At 58.1% G+C, this 12,307-nt stretch overlaps 1 protein-coding gene across 3 annotated transcripts in view; it reads right to left on the reverse strand.

Annotated features, from left to right (window-relative positions):
* Window positions 1-12,307, reverse strand: part of LOC144952601 (rho GTPase-activating protein 45-like) — a 121,084-nt gene that overhangs the window by 13,378 nt on the left and 95,399 nt on the right. For 2 of the 3 annotated variants that reach the window (XM_078883090.1, XM_078883089.1), the window contains exons 8-15: window positions 11,510-11,647; window positions 10,132-10,196; window positions 7,594-7,704; window positions 6,092-6,172; window positions 4,449-4,484; window positions 3,036-3,215; window positions 2,203-2,340; window positions 868-1,031 (exon numbers count right to left, since the gene is read on the reverse strand). In XM_078883090.1, the coding sequence (XP_078739216.1) occupies window positions 868-1,031; window positions 2,203-2,340; window positions 3,036-3,215; window positions 4,449-4,484; window positions 6,092-6,172; window positions 7,594-7,704; window positions 10,132-10,196; window positions 11,510-11,647 (913 nt within the window). The remainder of the gene's footprint in view (window positions 1-867; window positions 1,032-2,202; window positions 2,341-3,035; window positions 3,216-4,448; window positions 4,485-6,091; window positions 6,173-7,593; window positions 7,705-10,131; window positions 10,197-11,509; window positions 11,648-12,307) is intronic. The other variant, XM_078883091.1, reaches the window with a different exon arrangement.

Genomic DNA, 12,307 nt, shown 5'->3' on the forward strand with positions numbered 1-12,307 from the left:
GGGTGGATGGTGGTGGTGATGGTTGGTGGTAGTGGTAGTGGGTGGTGGTGGTAGTGGTGATAATGGTGATGGGTGGTGATGGGTGGTGATGGTGGGTGGTAGTGGGTGGGTGGGTGGTGGTGGTAGTGGATGGGTGGTGGTGGTGGGTGGTGGTGGTGGGTGGTAGTGGTGATTGGTGGGTGATGGTGGGTGGTGGTGGTAGTGAGTGGGTAGTGGCGGTAATGGTGATTGGTGGGTGATGGTGGGTGGCGGTGGTAGTGGGTGGGTGGTGGTGATGATGGGTGGTAGTGGTAGTGAGTGGGTAATGGTGATGGGTGGTGATTGGTGGATGATGGTGGGTGATGGTGGGTGATGGTGGGTGATGGTGGGTGATGGTGGGTGATGGTGGGTGATGGCGAGTGATGGTGGTAGTGAGTGGGTAATGGTCATTGGTGGGTGATGGTGGGTGGTAGTGGTAGTGAGTGGGTAGTGGTGGTAATGGTGATGGGTGGTGATTGGTGGGTGATGGTGGGTGGTAGTGGGTGTTGGTGGGTGGTAGTGGTAGTGGGTGGGGGTGATGGTGGGTGATGGTGGGTGATGGTGGGTGGTAGTGGGTGTTGGTGGGTGGTAGTGGTAGTGGGTGGGGGTGATGGTGGGTGATGGTGGGTGATGGTGGGTGGTAGTGGTAGTGGGTGGGGGTGATGGTGGGTGATGGTGGGTGGTAGTGGCAGTGGGTGTGGGTGATGGTGGGTGATGGGTGGTGATGGTGGGTGTTAGTAGTAGTGAGTGGGTAGTGGCGGTAATGGTGATTGGTGGGTGATGGTGGGTGTTAGTAGTATTGAGTGGGTAGTGGTGGTAATGGTGATTGGTAGATGGCGGGCCACTGACCGCGCGGCGGCGGGTGGCGACTGCGCTTGCTGGGCGAGGCGGCGTGCGAACGCCGCGTACTGAGCGCCAGCCACGTAGGCGTCGGTGCCCTCGTGCAGGGCCCGGTAGCGGGCGGGCAGCGCCGCTGCCTGGGTGCCCAGCAGCTCGAAGTATGCGGCCGTCACCTGCGGGGAGGAGGGGGGCCAAGAAGCAGAGGTCGCAACCGGGTACCCGATACCCGTACCCTACCCGATACCCGGCTACCCGATACCCGTTTGCGACCCTGGTGCAGCCGGGTACGGGTAGGCCGTGAGTCACTGGTGAGTCACCGTTTGTCACTCATTTCCCAACGTCTTGTCTCTTCTCACAATTCAAGTTCCTAGAATCAACCCACCCGCGCCTGCAACGTGGCTTCATCCCAGAGGTCGCAACCGGGTACCCCCCCGATACCCGTACCCTACCCGATACCCGGCTACCCGTACCCGGCCAGGTACGGGTAGCCGTTTGCGACCCTGGTGCGGCCGGGTACGGGTACGGGTAAGGAATCAAAATCCGTTTGCGACCTCTGGTTCAGATAATCGTCACCGGTGTTGGTGGTTGGTGGCCGTGAGCGAGAATCGACTTTGGGTTGTTGCCACAGCGTAGCGCTAACCGCTGCACCACCGCTCCATAAAAACACAGAAACACACCAAAAAAAAAGACAAAGATTCCCCGTATAAGCTTAATAAACTGATTGGGGCAAGTGCTGTTAGCAAGCACCTGTGAAGGCCGGCACGGCACACGAGGGGGTGGGTGGCCAGCACCACGCCCGGCCGCCTTTGTCTCCCCAGTGGCGATGTTTACTACACACCGCTGCACCAGGTACTCATTTGAGGCTGAGGCGACCTAGGGGAGGCCCATGACCGGTTCAGATAATCGCCACTGGTGTTGGTGGCCGCGAGCGGGAATCGAACTCGGGTCGCCGGGTTCGTAGCGCAGCGTAGCGCTAACCACGACACTACCGCTCCCCACACACACACACGCACACGTGCACACACACACTTGCACGCACGCGCGCACACACACACACACACTCGCACGCGCACACACACACGCACGCACGCGCACACACACACTCGCACGCACACACACTCACACACACGCACGCACACACACACACACACGCACACACACACGTGCACACACACACGCACACACACACGTGCACACGCACACACACATGCACGCGCGCCCGCACACTCGCACGCATGCACACACACACACGCACACTCGCACGCACACGCACACACACTCACACACGTGCACACACACACTCGCGCACGCACGCACGCGGTTGTTGACATGCTGGCGCCTCACCGTCTTGAGCGCCAGGTCGGCCCGGCGCGCCAGCTCGCGCACCTGCGTCAGCACCACCGTCTTCACGGCCTGCACCTCCTGGCGGCGCAGCCGCAGCTCCTTAGCGCTGGCGCGGTACACAGCGTCCGCCTCCTCCGCCTGCCGCCAACACCGCCATCGACACCACCATCAGCACCACCAACATCACCACCAGCATCACCAACATCACCACCACCAGCACCACCAGCACCACCAGCATCACCACCACCACCACTACTACCCCCAGCACCACCACCCCCAGCACCACCACCACCGCCACCACCACCCCCAGCACCACCACCACCGCCAGCACCACCAGCATCACCACCACCACCACCCCCAGCACCACCACCACCGCCAGCACCACCAGCATCACCACCACCACCACCCCCAGCACCACCACCACCGCCAGCACCACCAGCATCACCACCACCACCACTACCCCCAGCACCAGCAGCATCATCAGCATCACCAGTATCACCACCAGCACCACCATCAACACCATCAACAGCAGCACCACCATCACCAGCACCACCACCAGCACCACCACCAGCACCGCCACCATCGCCGCCTACCAGCACCGCCGCCACCAGCACCGCCACCACCACCAGCGTCACCAACACCACCACCAGCACCACCACCACCAGCACCACCACCATTGCCGCCACCAGCACCACCACCAGCACAACCACCATCGCTGCCCACCAGCACCGCCACCACCAGCACCGCCGCCACCAGCACCGTAACCACCAGCACCGTCACCACCAGCGCCAGGCACCGTGTGTCGTGTGCCCGGCACCGGCTGTGCCCCGCACCTTCCTGAGCGCCTCGTCCTCCGTCTTGCGCTTGCGCTCCAGGGTGCGCGACGATCCGGCGTGGACGGTGCCGGCGCCGCCGTCGGCCGGGGACGCCGCCGTCACCGCCGCCAGCCCCTCCTCGGCGCGCGCCGCAGAGCCTCGGGCACGCTCCAGCTCCTCGCGCCGCTGAGAGTACAGCTGGTGGGGCACGGGGGGGGGGGCACGGGGGGGGGGGCACGGGGGGGGGCGTGGGGGAGGGGGGGCACGGGGTCAAATGTGCGCACGGTGCAAAAGACTCACGGACTGAAACGAGCGTGCAGGGAGGCACGCAGAGCGATCGAGGGAGACGGGGATTCACAGCGACAGAGGGGGACACAGAGAGACGCGGGGAGACGCAGGGAGACACGGGGGGGGGGAGGGGAGGTGCAGGGACACAGAGAGACGCGGGGAGACACAGGGAGACACGGGGGGGGGATGCAGGGAGACAGAGGGAGACAGAGAGACACGAGGAGACACGGGGGGAGACGGAGGTAGACAGAGGGAGAGATGTAGAGCGGCACAGGGAGACGGGGAGACGCAGGGAGACACGGGGTGGGGGATGCAGGGAGACACGGGGGAAATGGAGAGAGACAGAGGGAGACAGGGAGACACGAAGAAACGCAGAGAGACACGGGGTGGGGGGGATTCAGGGAAATGCAGGAGGGAGACAGAGAGACACGAGGAGACACAGGGAGACACGGGGGGGGGGGGAGGGGGCGGGTGCAGGGAGACAGAGGGAGACACGGGGGAGATGGAGGGAGACAGAGAAAGAGTTGAAGAGAGACAGAGGGAGACAGAGAGACACGAGGAGACGCAGGGAGACACGGGGTGGGGTGCAGGGAGACAGAGGGAGACACGGGGGAGACAGAGAAAGAGTTGAAGAGAGACAGAGGTAGACAGAGAGACACAAGGAGACGCAGGGAGACGCAGGGAGATATGGGGGAGCTGGAGGGAGACAGAGGGAGACAGAGAGACACAGGGAGACACGAGGAGACGCAGGGAGACACGGGGGAGATGGAGGGAGACCGGTAGACACAGAGAGAGAGAGATGTGGAAGAGACGAACGTTTAACCACTCAGAGTCCACACTCAACCGGCTGTTGGCGCAAGTGGCCAGCACCACACCAGGTACTCATTTACAGCCGAGTCGACCTAGAGGAGGCCCAGGGCCGGTTCAGATTATTCGTCACTTGTGGTGGCGGCGAGCGGGAATCGAACTCGGGCGCGGTGGGATTCGAAACGCGGCGCCGCTAATCGCTGCGCCACCGCTCACCCCACATGCAAAGGGAAAGATCCCCCCGTCGGGCCAAGTGCTGTTCGCCACTAAGTGGCGGTGACGTCGCCACGGCGCTTGTGCCAGGCTAGGTGCACCACGCAGGCACGCAGCTTGTACCTGTCGGGCTTTCTTGAGGCTGCACTCTGCCTCGGCCTGCAATGAACACAGAGACACGCGCACAAAGACACACGCAGAGACACACGCACACAGACACACGCAGAGACATGAGCACAGAGACACACGCACACAGACACACGCAGAGACATGAGCACAGAGACACTCGAAGACAGAGACACATGCACACAGACACACGCACACACACAGACACACGCACACACAGACATGCACACACAGACACACGAGCACACAGACACACGAAGACAGAGACACGCGCACAGAGACACGCGCACAGAGACACACGAATACAGAGACACACCAAGACAGAGACACACAAAGACAGAGACACGCGCACACAGACACACGCACACACAGACACACGCACACACACACGCACAGAGACACACGCACACAGAGACACACAAAGACAGAGACACACGCACAGAGACACGCGCACACACAGACACACGAGCACACAGACACACGAAGACAGAGACACACAAAGACAGAGACACACACACAGAGACACACGCACACAGAGACACACAAAGACAGAGACACGCACACAGAGACACACAAAGACAGAGACACACGCACAGAGACACACAAAGACAGAGACACACGCACAGAGACACGCACACACAGACACACGCACAGAGACACACGCAGAGACACACGCACACAGAGACACACACACGGTCACACGGGGAGGTCAAAGACAAAGCCAAAGATCCCCCCCCGCTGGAAGCCTCTAACATACTGCTGTCGGGCCAAGTGCTGTTAAAAAACACACAGAATTCTATTTTTATTAAACCAGCTTAGGGCCCACTGAACTGTTTGTCGTGCTTGTTCAGATGCGACCTGGCAATCACAAATGAGAGCTCAACGAAGTGGCTCATCGTCGTCATCACGCGGAAATTTATGGCAGCAACCAAATACTTGAAACGCGTGGTGATGATTCTACATGTAGAGGTGGAAAACCCGGTCGGGATCGAACCCACGACCTTCCGCATACCAGGCGAGGTAGTTAACATCTCCTAGCTACATGCAAACTCCAAATATACAGCAGCAGGCGGCAGGGCGGGATCGAACCCACGACCTTCCGCATACCAGGCGAGGTAGTTAACATCTCCTAGCCACATGCAAACTCCAAATATACAGCAGCAGGCGTCAGGGTCGGGATCGAACCCACGACCTTCCGCGTACCAGGAGAGGTAGTTAACAACTCCTAGCCACATACGTATAACCTTAACAGACTGTTGGGGCAAGTGCTGTTGGCGAGTAGCACCCTATGAAGGCCGAAACGGCAGACGAAGGGGGGTGGGTGGCCAACACCATGCCCGGCCGCCTTTGTCTCCCCAGTGGCGATGTTCACTACACACCGCACCAGGTACTCATTTGAGGCCGAGTCGACCTAGGGGAGGCCCGGGACCAGTCCAGATAATCGTCACCGGTGTTGGCCGTGAGCGTAAATCGAACCCGGGTCACACGTGGGTTCGTAGCGCGGCGCTAACGGCAAGACTGCCGCTAAGCCACGTGCGTGCCCGCCCGCCCGCCTTGGTCTCCCCCGTGGAGTGGGGAGTGGGGGGCGGGGTTCCGGTGGGTTCCGGTGGGTTCCGGTGGGTCCCCCCCTCCCCCCGTACCAGCCGGCGCTGTCCCTTCTGCCACAGCTCCTTGAGCTCCTTCCGCTTGCGCTCGTGCTCCTCGCGCCAGCTCCGCAGAGGCTGGAGGGGTGGGGAGGTGGGGGTGGAGAGGTGGGGGGGGGGTGGAGAGGTGGGGGGGTGGGAGAGGTGGGGGGGGGGGAGAAGGTGGGGGGTGGGTGCAGGGGGGGAGGGGGTGGAGAGGTGGGGAGTAGGGGTGGAGAGGTGGGGGGGAGGGGGTGGGGAGGTGAGGGGTGGGTGCAGGGGGGGAGGGGGTGGAGAGGTGGGGGAGGGGAGAGGTGGGGGGGGGAGAGGTGGGGGGGGGAGGGGTGGGGAGGTGGGGGGTGGGTGCAGGGGGGGAGGGGGTGGAGAGGTGGGGGGGGTGGAGGGGTGGGGGGAGAAAGTGGAGAGGTGGGGGGTGGGTGCAGGGGGGGGGGATTGGAGAGGTGGGGGGAGAAGGTGGAGAGGTGGGTGCAGGGGGGGAGGGGGTGGAGGGTGGTGAGGTGGGGTCATAATTGGTTGTGTATATAGTAGTGTAGTGTGTATAGTAGTGTAGTGTATATAGTAGTGTAGTGCGTATAGTAGTGTAGTATAGTAGTGTAGTGCGTATAGTGGTGTAGTGTATATAATGGTGTAGTGTAGTGTATATAGTAGTGTAGTGTATATAGTAGTGTAGTGTATATAGTAGTGTAGTGTGTATAGTAGTGTAGTGTATATAGTGGTGTAGTGTATCGTGTGCATATATGTTGACCTGCTTTTGCATCGTACGTAGCCAACCACATTCATCGAAAGTTGTGGATAGTGGAGTGTAAAGTATTGTGTAGTGTAGTGTAGTATGATTTAAAAGTGTCGCAGTAGCAGCAGTAGCAGCACTAGCCACAGCAGCAGTAGCACTAGCAGAACTAACAGCAGTAGCAGCACCAGCAACAGCACGAGCAGTAGCAGCACTAGCGGCGCTATCGGCACTGGCGGTGCTCGCAGCAGCAGCAGCGCTAACAGCAGCAGCTAGAGCAGCAGCAGTAGCAGCAGCGCTATCGGCACTGGCGGTGCTAGCAGCAGCAGCAGCGCTAACAGCAGCAGCTCGAGCAGCAGCAGCGCTAGCGACGCTATCGGCACTGGCGGTGCTCGCAGCAGCAGCAGCAGCGCTAACAGCAGTGGCCCGAGCAGCAGCAGCAGCAGCAGCAGCAGCATCGGCACTGGCGGTGCTAGCAGCAGCAGCAGCGCTAGCGGTAGCAGCACCAGTAGCAGCACTACCACGAGCACTAGCAGTAGCAGCAGCAGCGCTAACAGCAGCAGCACGAGCAGTAGCAGCACTAGCGACGCTATCGGCACTGGCGGTGCTCGCAGCAGCAGCAGCAGCGCTAACAGCAACAGCACGAGCAGTAGCAGCAGCAACGGCGGCGCTAGCGGTAGCAGCACCATCGGAGCCATCGGCACTCGCGGCACTAGCAGCAGCAGCAGCAGCAGCATCAGCGGGCGGCGCAGGCGGCGCGGGCGGCGCTCACCAGCACGCACTTGTCGGCCTGCAGCTGGGCGGCCGTGTGGGCGGCGGCGTGCGCCGTCTCCCAGTCCTGCTCCATGAGGGACGCGTAGACGCCCTGCAGGGGCATGGGTGGCTGGTGCCACCAACACCACAACACAACCACCACAATTGTTACCACTAACACCACAACCGCCACAATTGTTACCGTCACCACCACCACAATGATTACCACCACCACCATCACCACAACCACCACAATTACTACCATCACCACCACAATTACTACCACCACCACAATTGTTACCATCACCACCACCACAATTACTACAATCACCACAACCACCACAATTATTACCATCACCACCACAACCATTACCATCACCACCACAACCACCACAATTACTACCACCACCACAACCACCACAATTGTTACCATCACCACCACAACCACAATTACTACCATCACCACCAACACAATTATTACCATCACCACCACAACCACCACAATTACTACCACCACCACAACCACCACAATTGTTACCACCACCACCACAACCACGACAATTACTACCATCACCACCACCACCACAACCACGACAATTACTACCATCACCACCACAACCACGACAATTACTACCATCACCACCACCATCACCACCACCACAACCACCATCACAACCACCACAATTATTACCATCACCACCACCATAACCACCACAATTATTACCACCACCATCACCACCACCACCACAACCACCACAATTGTTACCATCACCACCACCACAACCACCACAATTACTACCATCACCACCACCACCACAACCACCACTACCACAATTGTTACCATCACCACCACCATCACCACAACCACCACATTTACTACCATCACTACCACCATCACCACAACCACCACAATTACTCCCATCACCACCACCGGCATCACTACCATGACCAGCACTACCACCACAATTACTACCATCATCACCATGGACATCACCACCACCACCACAACCACCACAATCATTACCATCACCACCACCGGTCACTACCATCACCACCACAACCACAATTACTACCATCACCACCACCGGTCACTACCATCACCACCACCACAACTACTACCCATCACCACCACAATCACTACCATCACCACCACAACCACAATGACTACCATCACTACCACCAGCATCACTACCATGACCACCACAACTAACACAATGACTACCATCACCACCACCGGCATCACTACCATCACCACCACAACCACCACCACAATTACTACCATAACCACCATGAGCATCACCGGTATCACTACCATCACCACCACAATCACTACCATCACCACCACAACCACCACAATCACTACCATCACCACTACAACCACCACAATGACTACCATCACCACTACAACTACCACAATTATTACCATCACCACCACCGGCATCACTCACATGACCACCACCACAATTATTACCGTCACCACCAGCACCGGAATCACTACCATCACCACCACCACAATTACTACCATCATCATAACTATCACCACCACAAAAACCACAATTACTACCATCATCACCACCACAACCACCACAATTATTACCATCACCACCATTGGCATCACTATCATCACCACCACAACCACCACAATGACGACCATCACCACCACCACCACAATTACTACAATCATCACCACCACAACCACCACAATTATTACCATCACCACCATTGGCATCACTACCATCACCACCACAACCACCACAATGACGACCATCACCACCACCACAATTACTACCATCATCACCATCACCACCATTCACAATTACTACCATCACCACCATGAGCATCACCGCCATCACTACCATCACCACCACCACCACAATTACTACCATCACCACCACCGGCATCACAACCATCAACACTACAAATCGGACTTATATATGTAACAAAAATTTGTATCCATTATTTATATCTATTTAGTGACTCACCATCTAGTCTGTATTGTGCGTTCCTCTATCCCCCCTGCCCTCCGCACTGGACCATATGTGAACAAGAGCTTGGTACCATTGGAACCTTATTTGCCAGTAAAAAATATGATAATTGGTTTTTTACCCTTCTATCTGGCAACAAAACTGAAACCTTTTTTTTTTACAAGGAGTCATGTTTACATAGACCACAATACCTGCAGTCATAATGCAAACAAAAAACATAACTCTGATAATCTGGTCCAACCCATGTGAGACTAGACTCTGAGGAAAGCTGTCTCGGGTGTGGACCAATCAACTTCAAGGACAGTGCATACATTATCAGAGTTATGTTTTTTGTTTGCATTATGACTGCAGGTATTGTGGCCTATGTAAACATGACTCCTTGTAAAAAAAAAGTGTCAGTTTTGTTGCCAGATAGAAGGGTAAAAAAACAATTATCAAGAGCTTGATAGCTCATCGGATTCGTCCTTCAGTCACAGACAGAGATATGTGAAAACGCACATTGTCAGGGCATGCGCCCTCCCCACCCCGCCCAACCCTAGTGACAATCTCCGTCGTTGGGGTGTTGCAAGTACCTCGTGGGTGAAGGCCGGCATCGGACACTGCGCCAGCTTCATCAGGTCCTTGGAGTAGTCGATGTCTGGTGAGCGAAACGAAGACAAAGCTCCATGGACACCGGGGTAGGTTGTACTGCACGTGGCAAAGGGTTCTAGTGGGGTCGGTCGGTGGAGATGGGGTGGCAACGGCAGGTGCAAGGCCACTGCACGGGGGAAGCTTCGAGAAGACGGTGGGAGTCTGCTGGATGAGTCTAACGGGGGGAAAGTGCTGGAAGTTTCCGGGAGCGAGGCCCGCGATCGGGGCGCCGGCTCGGGGACTGAAGGACGACTGCAGGTGGACGACATCGGGGCTGACTGTTGGAGGAGAGATGGTGGTGGTGGTGGTGGAGGGAGGGCGGGTTTGGGGGATCAGGGAGAGAGATGATGTGGAGGGAGAGCAGAGGAAAGATGGTGGAGGGGATAGTGGGGAGATTTGTAGTTGACATTGGGGAGGGGGGGGTGGTGGAGGCAGGTAGGGTAGCCGTGGGTGGGCAAGGGGGGGGGGGTGTGAGCGATTGGGGAGAGAAATGAGCTGAAGGAGGAGTGGAGAGATGGTGGAGGAGAGAGTGAGGAGATGGTGGTGGGATTGAAGGAGGGAGGGAGGGAGGGAGGGGTGGATGGGTGGGCAAGGGGGGGTGTGACCGATAGGGGAGAGAGATGGGCTGAAGGAGGAGTGGAGAGATGGTGGAGGGGAGAGTGAGGAGATGGTGGTGGGATTCAAGGAGGGAGGGAGGGAGGGAGGGAGGGAGGGAGGGAGGGAGGGAGGGAGGGAGGGTGGGAGGGAGGGAGGGAGGGGTGGATGGGTGGGCAAGGGGGGGGTGTGAGCGATTGGGGAGAGAAATGAGCTGAAGGAGGAGTGGAGAGATGGTGGAGGAGAGAGTGAGGAGATGGTGGTGGGATTCAAGGAGGGAGGGAGGGAGGGAGGGGTGGATGGGTGGGCAAGGGGGGGTGTGAGCGATTGGGTAGAGAGATGAGCTGAAGGAGGAGTGGAGAGATGGTGGAGGAGAGAGTGAGGAGATGGTGGTGGGATTCAAGGAGGGAGGGCTGTGGATGGGTGGGCGAGGGAGAGGCCATACCCAGTGTGTTGCCTCCGCCCCACGTATCCCGAGGTGGGGTTTGTGGACAGGGGAGAGAGAGAGAGGGCAGAGAAATGAACTGAAGGAGGGAGATGATAGATGGTGATGGTGGTGGGAGATAGGGAGGGAGGCTATGGATTGATGATCGGGGAGAGAGATGGGCTGAAGGAGGGATCGGAGAGATGGTGGAGGGGAGAGTGAGGAGATGGTGGTGGTGGTGTTGGTGGTGGTGGTGCAGGGAGTTGAGGGTGGCCGTGGGTGGGCGGGCGAGGCGTCCGTACCGACTGCAAGTCTGCGCTCGACGTATGCGGCAAGGCCGCTGATGTACTTGGACAGGGCCTTTGCGTAGGCTAGCGCCGCGTCGATACCCCCGTCGCACGAGTGCAGACGCTCGTCCAGGTCCTCCGAGTCCAGCCCTGCTGGGTAACAAAGACAAAGGTTCCACCGCCAAAACCAAACCCAATAGCCGCCATTCGCCACTTAGCGGCGGCGAAGTCACCACGGCACCTGTGCCAGGCCTGGTGCGCTTTGAGGCCTTCGCGGGAAGTGTTGAAGGCTCGCTGCTGGCAGGAGGAGGTCACGGGACAGACCCAGCAGGTGCCATGGGTTGACCGACTGAGATGGCTGGCCGATGCACCATCTGTGGCCCCTACTGTGCAAACTTTCTGCGTTTTAGCTGCCCAGCGCTCCGCCACCACAATGACTACCATCACCACCGGCCTAAAAATACCTGGTAAAATACAAGTTTAGTAGCAGTCTGGGTCTCGATGAGTATCGGTCTCTACGAGTATGGGTCTCTACGAGTATGGGTCTCTACGAGTATGGGTCTCGATGAGTATGGGTCTCTACGAGTATGGGTCTCTACGAGTATGGGTCTCTACGAGTATGGGTCTCTATGAGTATGGGTCTCTGTGAGTGTGGGTCTCTGTGAGTGTGGGTCTCTGTGAGTATGGGTCTCCATGAGTGTGGGTCTCTATGAGTATGGGTCTCTGTGAGTGTGGGTCTCTATGAGTATTGGTCTCTGTGTGTATGGGTCTTAGTGAGTATGGGTCTCCGTGAGTATGGGTCTCTGTGAGTGT

The sequence above is a fragment of the Lampetra fluviatilis genome, chromosome 68 (genome assembly GCF_964198595.1).
Source record: "Lampetra fluviatilis chromosome 68, kcLamFluv1.1, whole genome shotgun sequence".
Classification (NCBI taxonomy): Eukaryota; Metazoa; Chordata; class Hyperoartia; order Petromyzontiformes; family Petromyzontidae; genus Lampetra; species Lampetra fluviatilis.